This window comes from Brachionichthys hirsutus, unplaced genomic scaffold (assembly GCF_040956055.1).
Source record: "Brachionichthys hirsutus isolate HB-005 unplaced genomic scaffold, CSIRO-AGI_Bhir_v1 contig_1470, whole genome shotgun sequence".
Classification (NCBI taxonomy): domain Eukaryota; kingdom Metazoa; phylum Chordata; class Actinopteri; order Lophiiformes; family Brachionichthyidae; genus Brachionichthys; species Brachionichthys hirsutus.
Genome location: NW_027180412.1, coordinates 148,939 through 169,927, shown reverse-complemented (window position 1 = coordinate 169,927; position 20,989 = coordinate 148,939). Strand labels below are relative to the sequence as shown.

The following is a 20,989-nucleotide window of genomic DNA, read 5'->3' as shown; positions in this document are numbered from 1 at the left end:
ACTTTTCTTTTTCAGAAAGATCATACGTGTCATTTATTTTATTCAAAGGGTTATATTAACACAGTACATCTCTTTGAACCTTAAGTAACGAGTGCCGCTGCTTGTCATTTGACCGCTGAGGCTCACGTTAATGAAGAGAAGTCGAGAGAAGCATAACGCTTGTTATCAGATTTGGAAACGATGTTTCATTGTTATTCAGCTCACTCATGATGGCTACACCTCTGGTAACTTGTATTACAATGGTGTTTGTCTGAAAGCACTAATAATTACATTTCAGTATCAACAAATAACCCTCAGTGTTAATTATTTGTGTCTGCAATTAAATAATTATTAATATTCTCCTATCCAAGCTTTTCAAATGTCGCTGGCAGCAGATCATTTTAAATCAAGCATCTTTGTCAGTTTGACAAAATGATAATACCTGAAGAACTACCCGAAGAACTTGCAATGTGCATTTTTACTCATGTTTATCTAAATCAATAAAATATCAAATTAACTTAAAATAAATACAATGTACACATCAGTTTATAAAAAATAATCCTTATCATGGCCATTGTTCAGCACCAGGCATTAGTGGAATCATCATATCAGAGGTTTAGTTACACTGCTGGATACAGATTACATTGCATTTTTTTTATTTAAAAAACATTGTTGTAACCTATTTGATTCAAATGAATGTCAATAATGCTACTGAATATGTTCTTAATTACTTTAAACACGAACGCTAACAAGTTTGAATCTTATTCAAAAGTTATGTAGCCCTAATAATTTGAAAAATACTTTTTTTCATTCTAAAAATATTTTCTAAAAACAAAACGTTTTTTTTTTTACACATTTTCCATAATTAAAAGTTACATTTCTTGTAATGACATTCACCATGAAGAGCCTTACATAAGAGCAGTCGCTCCACTAGAGGAGAGCTGTGTGGACATTAGATTGTGCTTCAGATTTGAAGCTGAAGTCTTTTCGACCGCTATCTTTTCGTATGCTTTTTAGGGGTACACAGGTTCACAACATAGCTCCACTTCAAAGGAGTCTCTCCGTAATCTGATCTGTACTGACACTTCAAATAAAAAGCTCCCCCTGCTTCTTGGTTGTGCTGCCTCCTTTTGAAGTCTTTACCATCCTTGCCGTTCTAAATTGTTTGCTTGCGCTTGTATTCGCCTGTACATTATGAAGGCATTTTAAAGAACGCTCCACGGTACACACATCAATGCATCCATTTTGAAGCCTGTCGCTGTCCCTCCCACACTCTGAGAAAAGATCTCGCCCATAATTGCAGCACAAACAGCCCTCACAGGTGTTTTGTGCCGTTTGTGTGTAGTACGCACATCAATGCACTGCCAGACTGTGGGCAGCACTCGGCTCAGCTCCAGGCTTTTTAAGCCATAATCCTTTCTCACATTTACCGCCGATTGTTTCCCTTCTTTCCTATTTTTGTTGTGCATGTGTTCCTTTTTTTCCCTTCATGTTGGTTATTTTTCTCACAAACAAAGGAAATACAACGACTTTAAAAAAGAATCCTAAATGTTCCTTTTTATTTTGTCTATTTTGACTGGAGGAGTAAACCGACTGTACACGCTGATCCACATACAACCAAACACACATTTACACACGTACCTGCATTGACAACAGCATCAATCTCCAGCTTGGTGATGTCACCGCTATAGAGGGAAATCTTGCGGTCCAATTTTTCATTCCTCTGGTAGTAAGATTTCTCTTGATAATGGCAGAGAGACATTTTGTGCATTGAGTCTCAGGGTCAGGTAAAATTACTCAGATGGCAAAGGTAAAAGGAAAGGTACAGGTGAATTCTGTTATTAGATGTTAGGTGTTGGATGTCATCAGAATATGAATACTTTTATTGATCCCAGAGGGAAAGTCTATTTGCAACAGAGCTCCACAAAACAAACCAGAGACAGAAGATGCGAGACATAGTGCAAACAATAGAAATATAATAGAGATAATAGAAAGGTCGGAGCCACTCTTACAGGCTGCTGTGCGTCTCGGCGCATGTGCAAACACATGCATTTCAAGTAAGAAAGACTCTCCGCCACTACAACCCAACCCTGCATGCATATGACAGTGACTCTGATCGATGCTGGGTGTCCGACCTGCAGTGGGAGTCCACACTGGGATGTCATCTAGTGGCACAGAACTCGAGGCTCTGTAATAATGGCGTCTGTCCTTCAGGGACAGAGACAGCAGGAAGTCTGAGGGAAACGAAAGAGAAGCAGCAGTAAAATATTTGCTAGACATATTGCCAATGAAATTAACATAATCAATAAAAGTTATAGTTTTCTTAAGAAACAAGCAAATTTGTGAATAAACTCAACTCGTGTTTTGTGTGGGGGGGGGTTAGTACAGTACAGTATATTCAAAGCGACATCAATATTGAGGGTTTCCTTCGCTCCTAATGGGTTTCCATGGCGACTGGAAGCTACAGACAGACTGTACAGGTGTGTGTGTCCTCTGAGAGGACACACGGTCCTCTTTCATTTCATGTCACTGCGGGGTAACTGTTGGAATATTTAACTAAACCGAACCCAGTCCTCTTGGTGCAGTGTGAAAGCACTAGTCTCACCCTTGGTCCGCTTCCAGTCTCCCTCAGTGGAGTTCAGGTTAACTTTGAAAGCCATGGCAGTAATGGCTCCGGTGTGAAGACAACTGACCAGGGCGCCTGTTCCCACCCCGAGGGCGACACCAAGCGTGGCCTGCCTCAGGCAGCCTCTCCCACGCGGGACCACGGAGGACCAGTTCCCCTGGCTGGACCTCCTCCAAAGGCCCGCTGGTGTAAACCTTTTAGCTGACGTCAGTGCAGCGTTAACATGGCCGCGCAGAGGGGGACTAGTTGCCAACTTCTCTGCGAGCTGCGGGCGTCCACGAGTTAAAATGCCTTTGAACTTGACACCTGCAGGTGACAGCGGGCAGGTGCGCAAAGGACCCCTAATATATGGCAACACAGCTGATACTTGCTGCGCCATGCCCGAATAGCACCGGGCAGAGTAACGGTAATGGCTCTACGGTGAATAGCGTTCTTCACCAAGGTGATTTTGTTTCGGCTTCAATATGAACCTGCACCTTTTTATAATGCAAGTCCCGCAACAAGGCTGGGTACCGTGTGCCATTTTTGTTTTTGGAAGCGACAGTCTGGAATGTACCATTTGCAAGGGGTGGTAGAATAAGGCATTAGCTAAAAGACAAGCTTTAAAATGTAGCATAGGATATTTATTTATGTTCCAATCCCAACATTATCTTTTTGGTATTCTTATGTTAAAAGGATATGCTAAAATTGGACCAAGGCTGTGCAATTTACAGTTGAACAACAACAACCGTACCCCGGCTGGGATGGCATGGGAAAGCCGAATCAAGCGGGCCGTTCAAGACAGTCGGAAATAATGCTATTGGGTGACGTGAGTACAAAAACGAAGGCGTTTTGTCCGGTGAAGAGACAAATAATTGTGGTACTACAGTGCCAAAACTGTGTCAAAGTTATCTTTAAAAAGTTGTGGCTCTAGATCCAAAAGAAAGCTACTTAAATAAACAGTCAAACTAATAATTACATTAATATAATTCAACATTCTATGGGTAGGGTTTGCAATAGGCTGTCTGGCTTATCGTGTTTTAGAATTTTTTAAAATGCAGACTTTTCCCGCAGAGAATGAATTTCTGTTCTGATTTAAACAAATTATTATGAGTGGTAGTAAAACCTTAAAATTGCCAATTTTGGAATGAAATTATTCATTTATATGCTCACAAAGCTAAAAACTTTACCGATACATTCTTTGCTTTTGATACAAAGCAGAAAAAGCACCTCAAAGTTATACATAACCTAGACCCATTACTGATCTTTCAGTGCACAAAATATCATCCCTCATCAATTTATCATATGTGTGCCTTGCAAGGCTCATGGGAAATGGGAGGCTACGTTCGAAGTGTGTTCAAAACTGACCCAGTTCATTTTTCTCAAATCTGATCTTTTGCCTAGACTTCACCTTTCATCTTTATACGTGACCTACATCTGACATCAGAGTGAACAGACCCTGTTACTGAAAAACAGAAAAATGGCACTGGCCAAGCAATCCATTAATGTCTTAGAGAATCCATCGTGTTGGTGACAATCAGCTCTTCAGACTGAGGGTATAAAAGCAAAAGTAAAAATAAAAATAAAAAATAAATTGAAGGTCTTTGACTTGTATCTCTCAAATATGGAGCTTCCTGTCTCCCAGTCATCAGCGCTGTTCCACCACTGCAGGCAGTTGATGAATAATGATTTAACAGAGATATGAGTAAAGTTGAGGAATAGAGAACACATGAACTCTAATGTGACCTTTCACACTATGAAAACCCCCGAACTGAGTCACTTTTTCTTTTCTTTCTATAGAGGCCAAAAGGGGGAGCAATGTGCGTGTTGTCTATCATTCAAAACCTGATCCATTTTCACATTTCCGCCTGTCGGAAACTGACAGAAAAAGGAACAAGCCTTTCTTGACAGACGCCTTTCTTGCACACAGACCACAGCCTGCACAGCCTGAGAGAGGAGCAACTTCTAGACATAAAAAAAAAAAGAAAAAAGAGGCGAAGCTACTTCTTCAGGAGGAGAAACAGGAGTCCTCATTTTCTATTTCTTGAAACGCTGGACCGAGGAGACTAACGGTATTGTCCTTCACAATGTGAGTGTGTACGCGACAGCGTCGGTTACTGGGAGAAAGTTTGATATAATAAAACATTTGTGTGATGCTACTTTAAAAAATATGCAACTAGGAGGTTGTTCATTAGGACTCAATGAGATCAAATCATCACAACTTATAATCAAAACGTGCGAAACAAAAACCAAAAATGGTTGGAGGTGACAGGCATGTCATCTGGTCTGTAATAACTGTAATTATGGAATATTAATGTCATAAAATACAGCTATTTGGTGAAAAGACACACGTCCTAATCCGTAAATGTACTTTATTTAGGATGGGCATGCAGTTTCATACGCATATAGTGAGTTCACTCCGTTGGCACTGGATGAACATCTCGGCTATAGCAGGGCAGAAAGCGGAAGCGTCTGTCCCTGGTGATAGCTAAAGTCAGAAATAGGAAGTATTCATCAACCGAGCAAGTTGTCAGTCACCTCGCCCATCCGTGTGTGTGTGTGTGTGTGTGTGTCAGTGTCACTCCGTATCATGTGAGATACTTTCTCTTTTTCACAATTTATAGACAGTAAATTGTTGCATGTCGCTCCACTCAAAAGTAATCTTAAAAATGTGTCAAATAATTTTGATGTGTTAAAATGAAATGTCAGTGCATTGTTTTAGAGCGTTGTTTTTGTTTTTTCAGTATCAAAATGCGTGCTTTGGCACGTTTGATATATTCATTGCTAAAACAGTTTGATATTTCGACACATAAACTGTCGTTTATTATTGTCACACATGAAGAGAAGACAATAACAGTTGATAAAAACAAGGCAAGAAAAGGCCTACTGAAGTTGTTCTTTTTATGTCTTGTATGTTGTTATCTCAACTGTCAAATAGTGTCAAATAGTTTTGCAAACAAACAAACAAAAATCTGTATTACACCACATCTCTTGAAGAGCATTTGTCAAACAGCGTTTCCAACAATTTGATATCATGTTTCGAATGTTTCTCAGACTCACTCTCCCCGTGTTTGTCTGTCTGGCTTCTTCTCTTGTCCTGCGTTCTCTCTTTCCCAGTATGGCAGCGTGGGACCTGTCGGTCACAGTGGAAGACCTGGGGTCTGGTGCGCCTCCTGTCAACGTCAGTGTAGCGTCTGACCTCCACGTAGGAGGGGTCATCCTAAAGCTGGTGGAAAAGACACGTGGGTCCATGTCTGCTTCTGCTTTTGTTCATTTTCTCACTTTGAATCGTTTGTTTATGAACAGTTTTTTTACGAAAACATAAAAATCATTTATGTTTTCTTGTCCAGAAGACATTTTTGAATGAAGAAAACTACTGTCTCCGTACATCGGCGTTAAAACCAGTGTATTTTAGATTAATTTCAGTTTGCAGTGATGTCCGTCTTTGATCTGTCTTGCAGAGATCAAGCGTGATTGGTCAGACCACGCACTGTGGTGGGAGCAGAAGCAGCGGTGGCTGCTGCAGGCATCCTGGACCCTGGAAAAATATGGCATCCATGCTGATGCCAGGCTGATATTCACGGTCCAACACAAGCCCCTGAAGCTGTGTCTGCCCAACGGCATCACCCTGAGGCTCCGAGCCTGCTTCTCCAACCCTGTCTTCCAGACTGTGATCGGCATCTGCAAAATGCTCAGTGAGTCGCACCTTTTCTTCTGTCTTTCACTCACACTCGGTATGAGATGAGATGAAACAAGATGAAGATGAAAATAGAACGGACACTTGTTCATACTTGACCTGTCAAGCACTTTACTTATTGATGAACAAAGATTTGACACATAATGTGAACACATATTCTTCAAATCAAGAGTGTGATTATTGTATTGCGGTAGAAAGTGTAAAGCACATGCTCTGTACCCAACAAATACATATTTTGTCCTTTTCTTTTATAATCAAATGATTGAGTCTGAAATGAATTGAACACACAAATATTTTCCATATATCTCCATCTTTTTGTTTCTCAATCTAATGTGCTAGCATTATAGCATCGAATCTGAGGGAAGGTCTTCCACTGAGTTCATTTAGTCAAGTCAAATGAATGTTGTTTTCAGCTGCTATTTTGAGAAGACTGAACTTTTTATTTATATGTTTAGGCTGTCACTGTTAAAACAGTAGCAAAATGAAATTCCTTTTCTTCTTCGGCTCACACAGATATCCGTCACCCTGAAGAACTCTCTCTCCTTCGACCTGTGGAGCACAAAAAGAAGAGGAAGAATCAACACTCCGTCGAGGAGATCTACGACCTGACCGAAGTGCCTCTCACCTCAGGTACACAAACATACATGGTGGTATTTAGAAGAAGAAAATAATTATACTCAAAATCTGCATGGTGATTCAACTGCAGGATATACAAAGGGAATGGTTTACGTGGTCAAGTGTAAAATGCATAATGTATTCATATATTAGTGACAAACCTAATATCTACAATGTGATCTCCTTAAAGGAGATTTGTCTCTAACCATAAGCCAATTCTCTGCAGTGTCCCAGCCTTGTCTTTATAATGGCATGCCGGCTCACTTTGCCGACTCGCCTCAGCTGGAGGATATTTACAAGATGCTGTCAGTCACACAGCCCCCCCCGCCTCCTGAGGTAGTAGCCAAGCAATACCGCCCAGCCAGCGTGGTGGACAAGGCGCACATCAATGGCAGGTATGTCTTCATTCATATCAGTAGCCTGAAAGGTTTTGATAGCGCTGATCTGAAACCTGCTAAATTACTTATAATTACATTTCAATCTCCTACGTCTCATAGAACAATGAACCGGTTCCAACTCCACCGATGGATGATCCTTGCTTTGTCACAAATGACCATAGCTGAATCTTGATCATTGAAGTTGGGCTATTCCGTACTGCTCTCTATCAACTCTTCCTTTTTATTTTTCTGTATATCCTTCATATAGTTTAACTTTAAAGAGAAATAGATTTACTTCCGCTATTGAAGCAGCTGCGTCCTGAAAGGACTCAAGTTCAACCTTAAAATCTTACATGCATAGTTGTCAATAAGAAATTCTTCTTAAATAGGGCTCAGGCTTCTTGATTTGCACTCAAGCATTGTCATTTCATCTATTAAAAAAGCACTCTCAAAGATTCTCCAGGACATTTTCTTATTATTATTAATACCTCTATCTGTTTGAACACCCGGCCATCGGTCAGTCCATCTTTCTATCTCGTGAACATGCGTGCTTTCCCTTTCAGGTGGTTGGACTCATCCCGTTGTCTCATGCAGCAAGGCATCCAAGAAAATGACAGAGTTTGGCTTCGCTTCAAATATTTTGCCTTCTTTGATATCGAACCAAAGGTGTGTCTGCGAGTCCATCTTGTGCTTGGAGACGAAATGTAATCGTGCTACTCGTTCAGTCCTCTCTTGATTTGGGATCTCTGGCTGTGCAGTATGATGCTGTGCGCCTTACCCAGCTGTACGAACAGGCCCGCTGGGCCATCCTGCTTGAGGACATCGACTGTACTGAGGAGGAGATGATGCTGTTTGGAGCTCTGCAGGTAACACGGCTGCTGATGGGAAAACATACGTCAACCGGATTGGAAAGAGAGCAAACATTTCCCTTAAGACTTATTTAAATGCCTCAACCTTGTTTACATGCCAATATGACTGAAGACACATAATATTTGGTGTTGGATTGGAATGAAATTTGATGAATGTCACTTAGTCTTAGCTACATGATTTGCTAAATGAATCCAGGGACCGTTTTAATCTGCAACACAATGCTATTCTGGATCCAATGGCACCAGTGAGGAATAATATCAAATCAACTGTCTCATTTCATCCCTATCACAATGCACAGATAAAACTTGCCCACAAAGAACTGCACCTGTTAAAAATGATAGAGTTATCCAGAAGGCACAGCCAGCAGCAACCGCCAGCCTGTCTTATCTCCTTTAACGTCCGTCCATTCGGTAGATGGTTTAAAGTGCCGCTCTCTCCCACTCAAACTCCCACAGTACCACATCAGCAAGGTGTCTCAGTCGGAGCCCCAGCTGCCGGGGGCCAGTGTAGCCATGGATGATCTGGATCTTGCCCTGCAGTCTCTGGAGGTCAAGATGGAAGGAGCGGGGAGCTCTGCGTCTGAGATGCTGGTCAGGCGTGCAGAATGTACCCGTCCGTCGCTGAGTATCAGTAAAAGATGCCGAAAGTGTTCAAGTCCGAACTTTATTCAAATCTTGTTGTTCTATCAATGGATGCTCATTTTTAATAATGGGAGCGATTAACAGCAGTTTTCACTGTAACTGTTTAGGACTGTGGCTCGACTAAAATCCAATCAGTTATTGATATCATACAAAAAGAAAACGCAAAACAAAAAACTTGTATCTACTCAAAACACGTTTGTGTCTCATCCAGGAAAACGTGACCGCACCAGAACTCTCTAACTATCTGAAGATATTCAGGTAAAAATCATTTTGGCACCCATCAGAATTTATGTAGTCGATGTAGTCGCAAAGATCTAGTTTCCTGAAAAAGAAAACACGTTTTTAAATCCTCAAAGCATTTAAATGTTTGTTTCAGGCCAAAGAGGCTAACCCTGAGGGAGTACAAGCAGTACTGGTTCAAGTTCCAGGACACGTCCATCTCTTATTTCAAGAGCAAAGAGGAGAGCATCAGAGAGCCTATTCAACAGATTAACCTAAAAGGTGTTCATCATACTGCTTTATTCATAGTTCAACATTTCATGATTCCCATCATAAGTCTGATTGTGCTCTGTGTCACAAATGCAAATCGCATCTTTAATCACGGCCAATTGAGCGGTGTCTTCCTGTTGAAGTGCACAAAGTACATACTTTACACACTGAGAACTAACTCGAGACACCACCGATGTTACCAGCGTTCTTCACGTTACATTTGTCATTTTTCCTACCATCCTTCTTTTCCATGTACAACCCATAAATGTCAGCTTTTAGAACCGGATGTACTCTTTCTACAAACAGGATGCGAAGTGGCTCCTGACGTTAACATGGCGGCACACAAGTTTCTCATCAGACTCCTGATACCAGCGCCTGAGGGCATGAACGAGATCTATCTGCGCTGTGAAAACGTGAGGCCACACACAGACAGTAAACTTCTCTGGAGTCGGCCCTTACACATACTGTGCATGCACTGCATCTGTTGTTTCATCTCGTCGTCCTTTCTGACCCTATAGGAGCAGCAGTATGCTCAGTGGATGGCTGCCTGTCGCCTGGCCTCCAAAGGTAAGACTCTGGCTGACAGCAGTTACCAGAGCGAGATCCAGAGCATCCGCTCCTTCCTGGCAATGCAAAAGAGCAGCTCCGGTTCCCATGGCAATGCTGCAACCACAGATGAAAGCATCAACACCCACAGTCTGGTATCGCCGCGCTACCATAAGAAGTACAAACCCAAACAGGTAAAGGAAAGGGAACATTTTAACATGGACAAAAATAAATACAAGTCAAATGTGTCATTATTCAGTGGCAGTACAGCCATTTCTCATTTCCTGATAATGCATACTGTGCATGACATTTAGCGCTGGGCTAAATTACTAGCTGAACTATCAATTCGTTTGACAGCAGCACTGTGACCTCGTGCAATGAGCTAACTGAAAAATGTGCACTTTTTTGCTCAAGGCAGAAGAAATGTAACTATATCTGACATCTCTCACCCCGTGCCTGCCCCTCCAGCTGACCCCTCGCATCCTGGATGCGTACCAGAACGTGGCTCAGCTCTCACTGACAGATGCACTGATGCGCTTCCTGCAGATCTGGCAAGCTTTGCCTGACTGTGGGCTCTCATACGTTGTTGTCAGGTTAAGTTCAAATTAAAGTTTTTACATAATTGATTGAATGCCACTGGGTGTCTTATTACCATTTTGTAAAAGCGCATTGAAAACAAAGCCAACTGTAAAATCCTTAAACCTGACACATGCAGAAATTAAAATGATAAAATAAATATACGTCACAAAGCCCAGGTCTCATCCAGGTGGCAGTCAAAGCGGGTGAATTTATGCAACTTTGGGAGGATTACAAATAAATTGGGTTTTTGTTTGCCCAACAGGTTCAAGGGCAGCCGGAAAGACGAGGTGCTGGGGATCGGCCCCAACCGTCTGATCCGCATCGACCTGGGCGTGGGCGATGTGGTGAAGAGCTGGCGCTACAACAACATGAAGCAGTGGAATGTTAACTGGGACATACGACAGGTGACACAAGTGCTTCAACTCGCCTTCCTTTTGGGAGCGCAGATCTGAAACTTTCATTACAAAGCATATCCAGTACAACGTGAATAACCACCGGTGTGTTTCTGACCCCTCCAGGTAGCCATTGAGTTCGAAGGCAATATCAATATTGCCTTTAGCTGCGTGACTGCCGACTGCAAAATTGTTCACGAGTTCATCGGCGGTTACATTTTCATGTCGACACGCAGTCAGGACAAGAGCGACACACTAAACGAGGCGCTTTTCCACAAGCTAACTGGTGGCCATGAGGCTCTCTAGGACTTTTCATGGCCGTGAGATCTCCTGTGTGCTTCAACAGCAGACGTGTGCAGAACCATAAAAGTAGTTTAACAAAGTTCATGTTTTACCTTCTTAGTATTCCAGGATTGGCTGCTGCTGGTCAAAAATCAAACCCATGGAAATGCAAAAAATAACAACATTTGTACCAGCCAGCAGCAACTTGTTTTTTTTTTCCTTGCCTCACAGTATTCACACTTCCTCTCACTCAAGACAGGAAGTGTCTGCTGCAGCCCTGCTATCCCTGAGACTTCAGGTAGAAACTTGTGGTACATGAAAGCCACGTTTTCAAAGCCAAAATTCAACAATGCCAAGTTAAAAAAAATACAAATATCTAATACATGCCCTCAGAAAATGTATAAATAAACAAGTGTTTATTCAAATAAATACAAGTATTCACTTTTCATTCTCTGTTGTCTTCATTCCTTAGCGTTATGGCCTATGGTGCAAATTTAAGTTGCTTAAACAGGAAGCTTCAAGCCATTTATCTCCCCCCCCACATTCTGTCCATATCTCACAAGGAACTGTGGCAGCAGTCCGTTAACAAAAACCACTGCATCTGCATCCTTTGCTTTCCCTGCATCACATGACCAACCGCAACCCCTCATTCATTTGGATCCTATAACAAAGTTAATAAAAAGTTGACCTATTTAATATTCTATCTGAGTGCATTCTCTTTCTCATAACTCCCAAGGATGCCTCTACTGAACAACAACAGTTATCAAAGGAACCTGTTATAAGCAGCAAACAACTATGGGACCCCGAACAGTCATGTAACGCCCTCCCAGGGTATGTCCTGCTGCTACTGCAGTGACAGGATGCTCCCTGAAACACAAGACAAGGGGTAGCTTCATTGAACAAATGAATCCTGGGACAATATCAACGTTTAAAATAAAGATCAGTTTTAAATGGGATGGTTTTTCTTACTTGTAGGTCTCAGTCTTAAGGCTCTGCTGAAGTATTTCGGGAGGAGTTTACCCTCTGCGTTGCCTGCAGTTAGCAGCACACCGTTTTCTGACCAGAAGAATTCAATGCCATCTGTACAAACAGATACACACCAAACATACAAGAATAACAATCTCTTGGCATGCAGGTTGAATTGAGCATACTGAGTTGAGTTCTTTATCTGCAGAGCTCACCAGCAAGAGCTTTGGGGACATCAACAAACACCGCTAGATCACAGTCTTTCCTCATGCCTGGCGGGAAAGTTAAGCACAATTTTTAATCTATTTGTGTTCGGCTGACTCAGCTCTGAATCATTGCGCACAGGCAGAACTTACCACTGATGACGCCGTCCTGCCCTGGCAGACCACGGGCCAGGTGGATGTGCGTCCTCTTCATGCGGCTCAGGCCCTGCTGCTGGATGGAGCTCCAGTTGCGGAGGTAGGAGCCATGAACAGCCTCAGCAGGGCATTCTGCAGAACCAGCGAGGACTGGTTTCAGCTCCAAATCTGTTACCTGAGCAGAGCCATGGAACGAGATTAGAACTTTTGAAAGAGAGTATGTTATTGATTTTGGAATTGGATTATAATATAATACATACTCATGAACTAACTCACCTGCTTGTTCAGGAAAAGCAGTGTGACATTGTATTTTTTTTGGTGGAGGTTAAAAATGAAAAATTCAATTCATAAATAGCTTTTATATGTAGTTAGTGGAACTACATAGAGAGATCTGAGCTATTGTGGGATGTCCCCAAATCAAATTTTCCATATAGAAAAATGACTTTGGGACAATGTAAATGTACAGTCTACCCTTTCTATACTAGTCTTTCACTAACTCAAACATATAGAAGACACAGAGACATCTAACTTCCTCAATTCCATTGTATTATTGGTGTTGCTGTTTGAAGCGGAGCGAAGGTAAGACATGACATTCATTTATCTATATCACACAGATATGATCCATGATAGCTCTTCCAGAAAAGCAGCAAAGGTTTCCAGGAATTTCAGTGCAAAGCCTTTAACCTGCCGACTACAACATTTATGTCATTCTTGATTGTGTACAAAATGTAATATTTCCTTTTCAGTGCTGTCTGCAGGTTTTAATGCGTCTCTTTTCAAGAGTACTTTCTCTGATATTTACCCGCATTGAATGGCCTTGACTGGCTCGAATCTGCAGGCGGCCATCCTCAGGATGGGGGCGGAGCGTAAATCGCTGTTTGTCATTTGTGGCCACAACTCTTTCAACATCTTCCAGGGAGTATGAATGGAAGTGTGAGTGAGTCAGGAGTTCCTCCAGAAACAGGAACCCATCTAGAAGGATAAAAACTGGGGTCAAATTTCCTCAGTGGATTTTCTTTCATGTATTCATCTCTTCATCTGTTCGCCGTCCTGCAATATATTCATCATCGCCCTGCTATCACTTGTGGACCAGGATTTACAGATGTGTGAATTATGAGTATAATGATTGTGGAAGAAACTATGTCAATTTCTTTTGTGAAACTCCTGCTGATCAAGCAACCATGAGCCATTATAAAGGAATCAGTCTAATATACAATATAACCAATAATCCTTATCATGATTTAAGTGGCTGTAGACTATGGAGTGACTTAGACCATAATGCTCACCTGAATTCATTTGAAGACCCATCTGTTCGGCTCCGTGGCGAAGAGCATAAGACATGGATTTGGACAGTCGTACATCTCTGTCCTGGTAGAGAAAGATACATCAATTAAAATTCAGATCTATTTATACTCTAGATTAAAACTCTGACTCGTAGCTGTTGGGAAATATTTAGGTTCAGTTCAAGAAGAGATTTGACATGACTCTTTCATTAATGTGAGGGGGGCTTTTATTAATGTCAGTTGATGTGGATTGTTCAATCACTCCGATTAGAGTGAAAAGGCAACTCTCTAACTCAAGTCAAGCCCTGTGGAATTAGATTTATAGATGTTAGGAATCTGAAATCATTATCAGCGCTATCACTAAATATCAAAATTTATTAAGATATAATCTCACCTCGAAACCACGATTCCCCCTCCTTCCTCTCCTCTCTCTGCCTCCTCTCCCTCGTCTATCACTGGATTCTGCCATTACATGTGCAGTACTTGTTTCAAACAAACTAGTCCACAATAAACACTTGTCAACACGAACGCGCATTCAGACTTCCTGTTTGTTCGACACACCCACCGGCGGGTGGCGCTGTGGCAGCAGGCGGTGCTGCGGCACCACAGAAGAAAAGCTGTATTTATTTATTTTTGTCCAGGAAGAGAACAGTCGGACAGCAGTTTCAAGTAAGGATATATTCCTTGCATCCTCGAAACACATTAGATGTTTACTTCAATATTCGCTCTTTCACCGGAGCCCGTGCCGGCGTCTCCAAACCGCGGAGCTGTGTGCTGAAGCTCCCGGTGTGGGAATTTTACACCTCGGCTAAGCTAACTTGGCTAACTAATAGCATAGCTGGAACTGGATCACCATAATTCAGACAGCCTCATTATTTGGACCATTTTGGGTTTCCTATAATAATTGACAGGATGTTCGCCAAGTCTGCGCACGTTTATGACTTTGGTCGTCTCATATGTAGATTCAGAATTCAAAATTAAGATCTGAGCGCAAGCATATCACCATGGAAACGCACAATTTAAAAAGATTCATTTAACGTCTTTGCGTCGTGTTTTGTTCAATCATTTATTTTATTAAATACAAGAAAACATTTTGACAAAGTAAAACAGCACTTTTGTTTTTTTTTAAATTAATACTAGGGTCAAGAGATTGCAGTGATGCAATCATTTATCTCATGGTCGATACAAAATGGAATTCATGTATTGTGCATCTTTACAAGCATGCCTATTTCTTTTTTCTTTTCTTTTCAAATGACATAAGCCATTTTTTTTACAGGATGTTTTATTGACATTGCCTGTAGAGTATATTCAGATTCAGGTTTTAGTCAGGGTTGCATCGTAGCCAATTTTCCTATGGTTTTCAAGACAATGTGGTCGTTTATATTTACTTTAAGCAAAACGCTTCATTCATAATCAAAATGGGTTGTGGTTTTGTTTTTTTTCAGTAGCATTAGTGATGCTGATTAAAAGTGTTTTTTAAGAGAAATTCCCAAAAATAAATGTCAATGTATTTCATGCAGCTGAATACAGTGTTACTACAGACTACACTGTGATAACCTAATTGAAAATAACATTGCCTCTTTATGCCACCTTAGTCTGCTGTGGAGACGATGGAGTTTCCCCAGCATTCCCAGCAGCTGCTGTCGGCTCTGCGCTCCCAGCGCCAGCGGGGGTTCCTCTGTGACTGCACCATCCTGGTGGGCTCAGCCCATTTCCTTGCTCACAAGGCTGTGTTGGCCTCCTGCTCGCCATTTTTTCACATGTTCTACTCAGACTCTCCAGTGGTCAGTGGTGGAAATGGCGCCAGCGGCTCTGTCACGCTGGACAGTGACATTGTCACACCTGCTGCCTTCAGCCTGCTTTTGGACTTTGTCTATGAAGGTGTTCTGTATCTAGACCATGCTCCGCCAGTGGAGGACATATTGGCAGCTGCCAGTTTTCTGCACATGAACGAGGTGGTGAGGGTATGTAAGAAACGATTACAGAGGCGAGGCCCTCTGGCAGAGGCGGACAGCACCCGCTCTGAGGAGAGCATTGGTGCAAGGCCAGCAATGGAGAAAGAGAAGGAGCGTGGGGAGAACGGTGGAACTGAAGCTGTGGTGGCCATGGCAGCAGTTCACCTCAGTCCGGTCCCCACATCGGCACGACGCTCAACCGTATCCGTAACAGCAAAGAGGAGTCAGGTAGAGACTGTGAAGTCTGAGTCAAAGACCGGTGAGGGGTCCGACCCACGAGTTCAGACTCCTCTGAGCCCTGATTTGGCTGATACGACGCAGCCTGGCATGGATGCACCGCCCCTGCGAGTGCAGAGCTTCGCTCTGGGCCCGTGTGATCCTGCCGTGGGAAGTCATGCCAGGTTGACAACTGGGGGCCAGAGCGAGGTGTCGGCGCTCTGCAGTCCTTGCAGCACCACAGAGACGTACAGGTTTGTTGTTACCTTCGTAACTGCTCCAAAAATATTAGTTTGGGCTGGCCAAGAGTTTAAATATTGAACTGGTATTTGGCATCATTTTGATCCACGCAAAATGACATTAAAATCAGAATCACCATTTACATTTTTAATTGCTATTAATCCTGTAAAATGCTGTCATAATCTCTTAGAATTGAGTCGTGTGTAGCTGCTGCCTTACTAAATTCATGTCAAATGTTTCCCAGACTGTTTTTCTTAGCTTCAAAACCTAAATGTGACATCATGATATAAACCGATGATCAATATCTAAAATAAAATGATGGGACCGATTTTAGTTTTCTTACTTACCGAACGCATGAAGTTACTAAAAGTCTCTTACAGTATGTCTTCCATCCTGTCTGTCATTCAGCAGCAACCAGCAGCCCTCGTCATCTTCTTCCTCGCTGGCTCCATTGATCCAGGCCGGCGGTCAGACAGTGATTGCTCTTTCCCTGTCAGAGTTCAGCCTCTCCCCAAGACCCCATCAGAACATATCCAGACTCGCCCAAGACAACTCTCTGGGGAAACCTCCAGAGGCTCACCACAGAGAATTATCAGGTGGAGGACAAACGACGCCCACGTTAATCCAGCCGACATCACTAATGCCACAAACGCACCAAACACACTCACCTCCGGGAGATGTGCTTCCCCAGATTAGGATCCAGAACACTGTATCACTCCGGCACCAAAGCATGGACTCCCACTCTTCTCAGGTCCAAACGCTCAAGAGTCAGGAGGAGAATCCGGGACTGAGGCGCAGCGTGAGGACAGACAATAGTGATGGCGAGAATGTGAGAGTCAAAGTGGAGGCCATTGTCATTTCTGATGAAGAGACAGACGAGGAGAGAGAGGAAAGCAGGGAGCGAGAGCCACTAATGGGGGGAAATGATGACTTTGACGGTGACATCCAAGAAGAGGAGCTGAACGACCCTCAGTTTCTGTCCTCCCACCCACAGGGGCTCTTACATGCGAACGCTCATTTAAATGACTACTCCTTCTCTCTCTCTCCTTCCTCCATCAGTAGTGTCCCTTCCTCCCAGGACACGTCCTCCTTCTCCACCTCACTCATTCCTCTTTCCATAGCTCAGCATCATTCGGACCCTCCTTCCTACTTCCAGGACTCCATGGGGAATATTGTAGAGGACGTCCCCACGTGTGGAGTCTGTGGGAAAACGTTCTCATGCACATACACGCTACGGCGCCACGCTATCGTGCACACACGTGAACGTCCGTACGAGTGTCGCTACTGCTTTCGGAGCTACACACAATCAGGCGACTTGTACAGACACATACGTAAAGCCCACGACCAAACGCTGCCGGCCAAGCGCAGCAAGCCAGACATGGAGCCTTCCCTGCCGCCGCCGCCGCCGCCCCCACTCAGCTAACACTAAAGTCATTGTCATTTTGTATTCATAAATTAAAAACTTGATCTTAATACGTCAAATTCTACTTTCAACGTGAGTCACGTAGGGCTGAAATGAACAATTATTTACTGAAGTAATTTAATTTCTTTAGACTAATGAATGTTTATCACATTTCTCCATGTACACATTTTATTTTGTATGTGGTATGTGTAGAAATATAATAAAATTACTTTATGTAAAGCCCTCTTAACAAATAGGTTCTCTATTGGCCCTGTTAGAAATAACATGGCAATAATTTTGAAAATATGGTTGTAAAAATAGTTTTGGATATTTTTTGATGGGGTTACCTTTTACCAAGGATGAATGTACTCTTATGGGAGGAGACTATTTGCTGGACAGGCCATTTATGTTTCACCACAATGCTCCATTTTACTTTAATGAAAGAGTCATCTGGAGGACATCCCATCCTCAAAACATTGTACGGAAATAGATGGTTATTATACTTTGAGTGTAGAGTTTGGGGACTTGGAGCTTAAAAATCAGTTTTCCAGAATAACAAAAAAGTTCAACACACATTTCAAAACCTCAAATAGCACAGCGACGTACTGTTAATGAATGCAGTTTGGTGTGGAACTAAAACAGAAGTCAGAATAGCAATTGTGCAGAGTGAATCCTCTTCATCGGGGTGAAAGCGCTCTCCATTTTATAAAAAAGAAAACCCATTTAATTAAGAGCCACTGGCTAGCAAGGATTATTTACGGTCTGGTTTAGTCAGACTTTCTTCGCACTCTCGTGCTCTTAAATCACAAAATGGGCCCGATTGCTGAACTTCCAGGCAACATTCTCCGGAGAGGTGACGGTGAACATCCTTGATGTTTTTTTTGTTTTCAGCACTGCCCATGTGACCTCTCCTTCTTTTGCCAATCCTGTCATAAAGTACTCAGTATTTTAAACCTGGATTAATTCTGCCTTCCAGTTGCATTTGAATTGATATTTAAATGTGTCTGAATGACTGAGTTTTGGGGGGGGGGGATTGTCCACCATGATTTACAATTTGTATATAATTAAAATGGTTTTACACTGAATGCTCCTAAGAGGCTGTTTGAGTTACTGCTGGTAAACCTAACCCTAACAGAATCGAAGAGACACGGTTTGGTATGAACAATATGTCGATACTTTAATGTTTCAGTAATATAATACACAGTGAAGTACAGGTTGACCATCCAATATTTGTTACTTTTCTTTGTGAACACTTAAAAGCAAACTGTACAGTTTGTAACACAGCGGTGACACAGGTCAGCCACCTCACAGCAGGTAGTTCTATTCACCTTCTTCAGTCTACTGGTCCGTGGATCTGTGGAGACAAACAGTCGGTGCTCGTCTTCAAACCTTTTACCAAAAATGAAGGGAGGTTGTGAAAAACTCAAATTAACGCATTACATTGTTTATAAACTATTTGTTGAAAACGACTTTACAAAATGTGATTAAACCAGAGTCTTAAAGTTAATTAGTTTTTTTTTTAAACTGACCGCCTCAGCCAACTCTGGCCAGCCCATCGCCATTACAACTGTATCGTCAGAGTTCGGCGGCGTCTCCAGGTTCCAGTATGTCAGCTTGTCAAACACAGATGTTAACCTCACAGTCCTGTCCTAGATACAGAAACACACAGATTAGTGAAATGTATCCCCAATCAGTCACTGATCACAACAGTTTTATTGTGCTGTGATGTTTACCTCTTGGTCTGAGCCGGGTTTGTTGATCTCCTTCAGCACCAAGCCAGTGTAGCCCTGTGGGCAGCTGAGTTCTTGCCCCTTCAACCTACGACCTCTGAATGACACCGTCTTCTCTGTAATGAGAAAAACACGTAGAGCATCAGTGTCTCCATTACAAATAACCAGAATAAAATACAGAGATAAATCTATTTGTATTATGTGACTACGTAATGTCCTAAATTATCGGTTACACATTCAAATATTTCAAGATTTTTCTTTTTTTATCCTGATCCACTTCCTGGAATCGGCACAATACACATTTGGTGGGGAAATGATTTGATAATGTATATATTTGATGATCAGGAGATGGTCTTGGCCCAGTGGAAAGCGCTGTTTCCTCACAGCAAGGTTTGATTCCTTTCTGTGCGGAGTTTGTATGTCCGCTCTTTGTCTGCATGGGTTTTTCTCCAGCTTTTTGTATTGTAAATATTGTAAATAGAAAAGTAAAACTTCTAGAACCTGCAAAACATATCTTTCAGAAACTATTTATGTACCGGTATTAATTATTTTATTTTTTATTTATCAAACGCTCTTGAAAGCTGAAACTGTCCCAGTAGCAAATAACTACACAGTCCGAGATGCCTGAAACTTTGTATAACACAAGAACAAACATGTTCTAACATACCTTGTTTGTCGTTTTTTGTTGTAGAATGGAAGTATTGCGAGACCTGGGCCGGACCGTCATGTTCAATCTCACAAGGCAGAAGATGGACTGGAGGTCGCCCTGCCTGCCTCGCACACGTCACCTGAACACGAGTAACACTCGCATTACAAGACATCCTGGAGAGACAAAATGGAAGGCAATCAAATTCAAACTCTCATTGTACCATTCGAGCATAATACTGTTGCTGTAACCTTACTAACTGTAATTAATTTGCACGCAGTTTTCCATTATTTACAACGAGTCTTATTTAGAATGGCGATTGATTAACAGTACCAGAGAGAACCTATCCATTTAATAACTCCTTGTCGAAATAAGACCGCAAACAGCATTATTTCCTCGTGTTTTCTCGATCCCCTTTAACTCTACTTTAACAATACAAACTTTACCTTTCAGAAGTTGTAAGAAATGTCGTGCAATGAAATGTAAACATGGATCGTTTCCGGTTGGCGCCAGTCGCTGCGTGTGATTGGACAGAGGCGTCTTCTTCGCTGAAATCTAAATTGTCGAAGATTTCTGTTTGGCAGGTTATACTACCCCCTCCTGGTGATAAGATATTTCTCCATGTTTTTTTCTTCTATTACTTGTGTACTGTATTGTATTGCTTTTTTTGTTCTTTTAAAAGATGTGAGAAGATGGACCTAAAGCAAGACAATAAGCATTTGAGGAATTAATCTCATGCAACAGCGTGGGGAAAGGTATGGATTAGGAAGGGTATAGTATGTGTAAAAATCCAATGACAATGAGATCAAATAATTAGCTGCCCTTAAAGTTAAACTATCAACACTGCCATTGCCTGCAATGTATTGATCAGTTTTAACAACTGCCAAAACAAACTAAAGACTTGGACTTATCAATTGGACACTAAGACTCTGTTTCAGAGAACGATCTTTCTTGATGTGGGACGGGCTAAATCCTGCAATATTTTAGGAGTTAAGGATTGGGGGAATTTTTTTTATCACAACATTTCATCAAGACAGTTCCAAGCCGTGGACTAACAGATCTCAGGCACAGTTCAGTTCAGGTCAGTTGACTTTATTAGCACCCGAAGGTAGATTTGTCT

The 20,989-nt window shown here is 42.1% G+C and overlaps 4 protein-coding genes across 4 annotated transcripts; 2 read left to right on the top strand and 2 right to left on the bottom strand.

Moving 5' to 3' along the window:
* Positions 1-5,702: 5,702 nt before the first annotated feature.
* LOC137914740 (fermitin family homolog 3-like) lies at positions 5,703-11,459 on the top strand. Its single transcript, XM_068758237.1, has 14 exons — positions 5,703-5,826; positions 6,046-6,279; positions 6,795-6,911; positions 7,123-7,291; positions 7,837-7,939; positions 8,032-8,139; positions 8,599-8,733; positions 8,996-9,042; positions 9,161-9,285; positions 9,580-9,686; positions 9,792-10,013; positions 10,288-10,412; positions 10,661-10,802; positions 10,917-11,459. The coding sequence occupies exons 1-14, from the start codon at positions 5,703-5,705 to the stop codon at positions 11,094-11,096; spliced, it is 1,938 nt and encodes a 645-aa protein (XP_068614338.1). The 3' UTR covers positions 11,097-11,459.
* Positions 11,460-11,916: 457 nt separating this feature from the next.
* LOC137914759 (tRNA 2'-phosphotransferase 1-like) lies at positions 11,917-14,149 on the bottom strand. Its single transcript, XM_068758256.1, has 7 exons — positions 14,075-14,149; positions 13,684-13,765; positions 13,200-13,369; positions 12,395-12,572; positions 12,254-12,310; positions 12,042-12,152; positions 11,917-11,939 (listed from the first exon to the last, which is right to left on the bottom strand). The coding sequence occupies exons 1-7, from the start codon at positions 14,147-14,149 to the stop codon at positions 11,917-11,919; spliced, it is 696 nt and encodes a 231-aa protein (XP_068614357.1).
* Positions 14,150-15,290: 1,141 nt separating this feature from the next.
* Positions 15,291-17,514, top strand: LOC137914762 (zinc finger and BTB domain-containing protein 3-like). Its single transcript, XM_068758259.1, has 2 exons — positions 15,291-16,105; positions 16,500-17,514. Exons 1-2 carry the CDS (start codon positions 15,291-15,293, stop codon positions 17,512-17,514), a joined length of 1,830 nt encoding a protein of 609 aa, XP_068614360.1.
* Positions 17,515-18,653: 1,139 nt separating this feature from the next.
* On the bottom strand, positions 18,654-20,386 carry LOC137914757 (ribonuclease H2 subunit C-like). The gene is made up of 5 exons (XM_068758254.1): positions 20,316-20,386; positions 19,891-20,045; positions 19,227-19,339; positions 19,023-19,142; positions 18,654-18,847 (listed from the first exon to the last, which is right to left on the bottom strand). The coding sequence occupies exons 1-5, from the start codon at positions 20,357-20,359 to the stop codon at positions 18,827-18,829; spliced, it is 453 nt and encodes a 150-aa protein (XP_068614355.1). The 5' UTR covers positions 20,360-20,386; the 3' UTR covers positions 18,654-18,826.
* Positions 20,387-20,989: the final 603 nt, after the last annotated feature.

Excerpts from the sequence above, each read along its gene's own strand:
- LOC137914740 (XM_068758237.1), top strand. The coding sequence starts at position 5,703 with ATGGCAGCGTGGGACCTGTCGGTCACAGTGGAAGACCTGGGGTCTGGT. Across the intron at positions 6,280-6,794 it reads CGGCATCTGCAAAATGCTCA|ATATCCGTCACCCTGAAGAA; the intron begins GTGAGTCGCACC and ends CGGCTCACACAG. Across the intron at positions 8,140-8,598 it reads TGCTGTTTGGAGCTCTGCAG|TACCACATCAGCAAGGTGTC; the intron begins GTAACACGGCTG and ends AAACTCCCACAG.
- LOC137914759 (XM_068758256.1), bottom strand. The coding sequence starts at position 14,149 with ATGGCAGAATCCAGTGATAGACGAGGGAGAGGAGGCAGAGAGAGGAGA. Across the intron at positions 13,766-14,074 it reads GGGGGAATCGTGGTTTCGAG|GACAGAGATGTACGACTGTC; the intron begins GTGAGATTATAT and ends TTTCTCTACCAG. Across the intron at positions 11,940-12,041 it reads CTTAAGACTGAGACCTACAA|GGAGCATCCTGTCACTGCAG; the intron begins GTAAGAAAAACC and ends CTTGTGTTTCAG.
- LOC137914762 (XM_068758259.1), top strand. The coding sequence starts at position 15,291 with ATGGAGTTTCCCCAGCATTCCCAGCAGCTGCTGTCGGCTCTGCGCTCC. Across the intron at positions 16,106-16,499 it reads AGCACCACAGAGACGTACAG|CAGCAACCAGCAGCCCTCGT; the intron begins GTTTGTTGTTAC and ends TCTGTCATTCAG.
- LOC137914757 (XM_068758254.1), bottom strand. The coding sequence starts at position 20,359 with ATGTTTACATTTCATTGCACGACATTTCTTACAACTTCTGAAAG. Across the intron at positions 20,046-20,315 it reads TTTCTTACAACTTCTGAAAG|GATGTCTTGTAATGCGAGTG; the intron begins GTAAAGTTTGTA and ends TTGTCTCTCCAG. Across the intron at positions 18,848-19,022 it reads GGCCAGAGTTGGCTGAGGCG|ATCCACGGACCAGTAGACTG; the intron begins GTCAGTTTAAAA and ends TTGTCTCCACAG.